This window comes from Petromyzon marinus, chromosome 42 (genome assembly GCF_048934315.1).
Source record: "Petromyzon marinus isolate PM22_M1 ecotype Great Lakes invasive population chromosome 42, UKy_Petmar_22M1.pri1.0, whole genome shotgun sequence".
In the NCBI taxonomy this organism is placed as follows: Eukaryota; Metazoa; Chordata; class Hyperoartia; order Petromyzontiformes; family Petromyzontidae; genus Petromyzon; species Petromyzon marinus.
In genome coordinates this window covers 3399672-3405904 of record NC_133708.1, presented here as the reverse complement: position 1 = coordinate 3405904, position 6233 = coordinate 3399672, and the positions used below count along the sequence as shown (strand labels likewise).

Here is a 6233-nt window from a genome sequence, read left to right as displayed (position 1 = left end):
CCCCCCCCGCACAACACGATGCTGATGCTGACGACGACGACGATGATGACGATGAGCGTGTCATCGCGCGGTGGTTGCGATTGCTGTGGTCGCAGGCGCGTGATCACGGTGAGCGGCTCGAAGCTGAACACGGCGCTCAAGATGTCCATGGAGGTGGAGGTGCAGCTTCCACGCCGGCGGCGCTCCCTGCACCCCTCCACAGTGAGACACAGAGCCGCTCCCCCCCTCCCACTCTCCTCCCTCCTCCCTCCCTCCCTCCCTCCTCCCTCCCTCCCTCTCTCTCCCTCCCTCTCTCCCTCGCTCCCTCCCTCCCTCCCTCTCCCTTCACTCCCCTCCCACTCCATCCCCCTCCCTCCCCTCCCTCCCACTCCCCTCCCTCCCTCCCTCCCTCCACTCCCTCCCACTCCCCTCCCACTCCACTCCCCTCCATTCCCCTCCACTCCATCCCCCTCCCTCCCCTCCCTCCCACTCCCCTCCCTCCCTCCACTCCCTCCTCCCTCCCTCCCCTCCCTCCACTCCTTCCCACTCCCCTCCCACTCCACTCCCCTCCATTCCCCTCCCTCCCTCCACACCCCTCCCACTCCCACACTCCTGCTGGTGATGGCTGGTGATGGCTGGTGATGGCTGGTGATGGGTGGTGATGGGTGGTGATGGCAGCAGTGGTTGTAGTTCTAGTGACGAGTCTTCGTGACTGGTGGTGATGATCATGGTAGTCGTGGTGCTTATGACGCCGATACCGACCGGCATGACGCGTGCGGTGATGCCGCTGCCGCCAACGCTGACGTCCCGTGGCCAGATCTCGAGTCCCTGCGAGTTCCGCTCGGCGGACGAGGCCCTGTGCCCCTCGCCCACCGTGCCGGACGGCTCGACGATGCTCCGCGCCTGGTTCCAGCTGGACGGTTTCCGCAGCGACGTCACGTCGCACCTGACGTACGAGGAGAACCCCCTGCTGTGCCGGGCCTGGCACCGCGCCCTACGTCATCAACGGCCACAACATTCTCACCATCAAGGTTAGCGTGCCGCGTCGCCACGCCTCAGGTCACGGAAACTCGCTCGCTCGCCCATCAACCCGACGGCACTCACCCAGTCACTCACTCGCACCTTAGCACTCAATGAACCGTTCACACCCACTCGCCCATTCACTCACTCACACCCACACACCCATTCACTCACTCACACCCACTCACCCATTCACTCACTCACACCCACTCACCCATTCACTCACTCACACCCACTCACCCATTCACTCACTCACACCCACTCACCCATCACTCACTCACACCCACTCACCCATTCACTCACTCACACCCACTCACCCATTCACTCACTCACACCAACTCACCCATTCACTCACTCACACCCACTCACCCATTCACTCACTCACACCCACTCACCCATTCACTCACTCACACCAACTCACCCATTCACTCACTCACACCCACTCATCCACACCCACCACCCATTCACTCACTCACACCCACCTCACCCATTCACTCACTCACACCTACTCACCCATTCACTCACTCACACCCACTCACCCATTCACTCACTCACACCCACTCACCCATTCACTCACTCACACCAACTCACCCATTCACTCACTCACACCCACTCATCCACACCCACTCACCCATTCACTCACTCACACCCACTCACCCATTTACTCACTCACACCTACTCACCCATTCACTCACTCACACCCACTCACCCATTCACTCACTCACACCCACTCACCCATTCACTCACTCACACCCACTCACCCATTCACTCACTCACACCCACTCACCCATTCACTCACTCACACCCACTCACCCATTCACTCACTCACACCCACTCACCCATTCACTCACTCACACCTACTCACCCATTCCCTCACTCACTCACACCCACTCACCCATTCACTCACTCACACCCACTCACCCATTCACTCACTCACACCCACTCACCCATTCACTCACTCACACCCACTCACCCATTCACTCACTCACACCTACTCACCCATTCCCTCACTCACTCACACCCACTCACCCATTCACTCACTCACACCCACTCACCCATTCACTCACTCACACCCACTCACCCATTCACTCACTCACACCTACTCACCCATTCACTCACTCACACCCACTCACCCATTCACTCACTCACACCCACTCACCCATTCACTCACTCACACCCACTCACCCATTCACTCACTCACACCCACTCACCCATTCACTCACACCCACTCACCCATTCACTCACTCACACCCACTCACCCATTCACTCACTCACACCCACTCACCCATTCACTCACTCACACCCACTCACCCATTCACTCACTCACACCGACTCACCCATTCACTCACTCACACCGACTCACCCACACCGAGTCCGTGGGAGCCGGAGTGCGCCGTGTCCTCTCGGAGAGCTGCCCAGACGGAGAGGCTCCGGGACAGGCTCCACGACGCGCATGTGGTGCTACTGATGCACGTGTTTTCAGTGGGGGGCGGGAGAGTGGTAGTGCCAGCGGGTCATGTAAGCCCGCATGCGCAGCCAACGAGTGCTCACGTAGGGGTGGTAGCACGGTGGTTAATGCTGCGCTGCGCTATGAACCCGGCAAACCCGAGTTCGATTCTCGCTCGCGACCAATACAAGCGAGGATTATCTGAACCATTCCTGGGCCTCCCCACCACCTCGTATGCCCAAGCCGGCCTTCATAGGTGCTACTCCTTAACAGCACTTGCCCCATAAAATCTGTTAATGCTATACTGCGGGATCTTTATCTTTGTGTGTGAAGGGCATGTATGGGTGTCCGTGTGTGAGCATCCGAATGAGCAAGCAGACATGCGAGTGAGTGCGCGAGTGAGTGCGCGAGTGAGTGAGCGTATGACTAAGCGAGCGATCCAGTGAGCGACTGAGTGAGGGTCTGAACGAGCAAGAGATTGATTGAGCGAGTGAGTGACTGAGCGTGCGAGCTCGTTATTGAGTGAGCGAGTGAGTGAGAGACTGAACGAGTGAGTGAGTGATTCAGTGAGTGAAGTGAGCGAGCAACTGACTATTAAGGCTACCTGAGGGGGGGGGTGGTGATCTTTTTGCCTCCGTTCGTCCTCAGGGCAAGAACCTGAACAAGGCCATGGATAAGGAGGAGGTGGAGGTGACCATCGGTGAGGAGCAGTGCAAGGTGGAGATGATGGACAGCTCCTCCCTCTACTGCAAGCCCCCGCTCACCCAGCCCAGCGCCAGGGCCGGAGGCGACGAGGCTGGCTATGGGCAGGAGGAGGTCAGTAGTCACGTGCAACGCGGACCTCTGTAGGCACGTGGATCTCTGTGGGCACGTGCCCTTGGAAGAAGTTGTCACCCCCTGTGAGTGGCATGCTGAAGTGCCATCTGTTCCAGAGTCTTGAGACTAAGAAAAAGCGCCGGGCAGAGATGATCTCCCAAGCGAAATGCTGAGGGAGGGTGGCGTTTGTGTGCAGACTCCCCTATATGACATCATAAGTCTGGACCACTGGATGGGTTCCGCAGGATTCGTAGGATGCCCTGGTGGGTCCCCTCTTTAAGAAGGGGGACCGCACAGACTGTAACAACTACAGGGGCATCTCTCTCCTCAGTGTGCCGGGCAAGGATTATTGAACATCGCCTTGCCAGGTATGCTGAGGAGAGGCTTGCGGAGCCCCAATGCGGTTTCAGGTCAGGACAGTCCTGCACAGATGCCATATTTTCTGTCCTTCAGCTACAGCAGAGGTGCAGGGAAATTCCAACAGGACCAACATCTCTGCTTTATTGACCTTGTCAAGGCCTATGATACCATAAATCGACCTGGGCTTTGGGTTCTTTTTCGTGCTTAGCTGTGCTGGAGGAATCTCCATTTGGTACAGATTCAATGGGAGGCTGATCGATGCCCAGGTGTGGTGAAGGGATGCCTCCGTATTGGTCAACCATGTTATCTATGCCGATGACCTGGTGATTGCTGCTCACTCAGAGGAAGAGTTGGAGGCACTGCTGAGCCTGGAATGTGCCAAAACTAAGCACCTGTCTGGATATTTTGTACCATCAGACACTCCAAACCACCTCAGCTCCCCATTGGTGATGAGACAGTTGTGGAGAGAGTGGAGAGTTTTCCATACCTGGGCAGTGTGCTCATGACCAGCTCCGGTTTCACAGCAGAGGTCTCATGTCGAATCAGTCGAGTGGCATCTTTTAATCGGCTGTGTAATGCTGTGTGTAAGCTACCTGGTCGGTCGCTCAACATTAAACTTTGGGTCTTCTTGGCCACGGCCATGCCCTCCCTTCATTATACTTGCGAAACGTGGACCCCGCTAATGGAACATCTTCGCCGGTTAGAAACATTTAGGCCTGTCCACGATCCATCCTGGGTTTAACCAGGCTGGATTGTGTGAGAAGCTCACAAATCCTTGAAAGATCTGGGCAAAGTCCCATCGGTGAGCTGTTCCTGCAGGCAAGGCAGCGTTGGCTGGATCATGTAGCCCGCATGTCCAGCCACCGAATACCTAAACAGCTTTTTATTTACGCGATCTAACCCAACAAAACCTGTAATATAGATGATGTTGTGCTTCTGTCTGTGCGTTTCACTCTCTGTGTGCGTGTCTCTCTGTCCGTGTGTAGATTATCGACCGATCTCTGAACTGCACGTTGGCCACTTCCTCCACCTCCCGGCGGCGCCAGCGTCGAGACGGTGACGGCGACCTCCCCCAGCTCATAGTGCGTGTGCATATACGTGCGTGTGTGCCGTGTGTAAATATGTCTGTGAACGTGTGCGTGTACGCATGTACATGGCGTATTCACGTGTGTGTGTGTGTGCTAGCCTTCGACACTTCAAGTGGCCTCAAAGTGCACCTGGCCTGGCACAGGCGCCGTGGTGACGTCACCGTCGCTTAGTGGCGAATAACGGGTATATATATGTGTGTGTGCGCGTGTGTGTAGTGGTGAGCGGTCGTGTAGCGGTTAGCGGGCTGCGCTATGAACCTGGCGACCCGGGTTCGATTCCCGCTCACGGCCAACACCAGTGACGATTATCTGAACCGGTCCTGGGCCTCCCCTAGGTCGACTCAGCCTCAAATGAGTACCTGGTGCGGTGGATAAAAACATTGCCACTGGGGAGAAAAAAGGCGGGCGGGCATGGTGCTGGCCACCCACCCCCTCGTGTACCGTTCTGGCCTTCATAGGTGCTACTCGCTAACAGCACTTGCCCCTACAGTCTGTTAAGGCTATACGGGGGATCTTTGTCTTTGTGTGTAGGTGCACATGGGCGTTCTGCGCTTCCCGCTGGGCCGCGTGCGCTACTCGACGGGGGACGGTCCGCTCTCCAAGTGGGCCATCGCCGGCATTGCCGTGGGCCTCCTCATCCTGCTGCTCGCCATCACCGCCCTCATCCTCCTCCTCCGGTCACTGCTCACATACATACACTCCCGCCACCTCCTCTTCTGCCTCTTCTCCTACCTCGTCTTCTCCTCCTGTCCCCCTCCTCCTCTTCCCGCCTCCTCCTCTCCCGCCTCCTACTCAGTATCGTAGAGTCGCGTCGTGGTAATTGCATTGTGGTTGACGTTGTAGTGGGTTCACTTGAGAGACACGTTTATTCTACGGCCACAACGGGGTAGCTCGACAAACGGTTCAGGTCAGTGGGCACACTGCCTCACCCACGATGCCGAGCACGAAGACAGAAGAGAAGACATAGCACGTCAGGTTTCATTCCAGCAGACAGCCCCGATGCAGCCCCAGGACCCCCCTTTTATGCCCCTCAGCGTGGCCCCGCTCCGCCCTGGGCCACGCCCCCATCCAGAGCCTACTAGAAGGTTCTGGATCGCCTTCCACGTGTCCCCGTGCCTGGCTCCGCCCTCGGACACGCCCCCATCCAGAGCCTACTAGAAGGTTCTGGATCGCCTTCCACGTGTCCCCGTGCCTGGCTCCGCCCTGGGCCACGCCCCCTTATGGAACTCGCTAGAAGGTTCTGGGCTCGACAACACGTGCCCCCTCTGTCACCTTTGGCCTACATCCCATCACGTGTCCCTGTCAGCCAACCGGGCTACTACATCCGTAATTGCCCCCTACTCTGCCAGCCTCTTCCATGATATCATGTACTCTGCTGGCAGAGAGGGCTACCATACCCACTATTCCGCTCTGTCGGTAGATGGCGTAGGCGCCGTAGTGACCCATTATGTCACTACAACATCGTTGATGCGAGTGCTGTTGACGTGATTAACGTTGTTGCCGCCGTTGTGGTGGTCGTGCAG

At 57.4% G+C, this 6233-nt stretch overlaps 1 protein-coding gene across 1 annotated transcript; it reads left to right on the top strand.

Moving 5' to 3' along the window:
• Positions 1–81: 81 nt before the first annotated feature.
• On the top strand, positions 82–5729 carry LOC142930571 (plexin-B1-like). Its single transcript, XM_076073427.1, has 5 exons — positions 82–201; positions 797–1010; positions 3095–3262; positions 4609–4704; positions 5242–5729. Exons 3-5 carry the CDS (start codon positions 3116–3118, stop codon positions 5512–5514), a joined length of 516 nt encoding a protein of 171 aa, XP_075929542.1. The 5' UTR covers positions 82–201; positions 797–1010; positions 3095–3115; the 3' UTR covers positions 5515–5729.
• Positions 5730–6233: the final 504 nt, after the last annotated feature.

Bases quoted from the DNA above. Each gene is read 5' to 3' on its own strand.
- LOC142930571 (XM_076073427.1), top strand. From the start codon at position 3,116: ATGGATAAGGAGGAGGTGGAGGTGACCATCGGTGAGGAGCAGTGCAAG. The intron at 3,263-4,608 runs GTCAGTAGTCAC...GTCCGTGTGTAG, and splicing joins CTGGCTATGGGCAGGAGGAG to ATTATCGACCGATCTCTGAA. The intron at 4,705-5,241 runs GTGCGTGTGCAT...CTTTGTGTGTAG, and splicing joins GCGACCTCCCCCAGCTCATA to GTGCACATGGGCGTTCTGCG.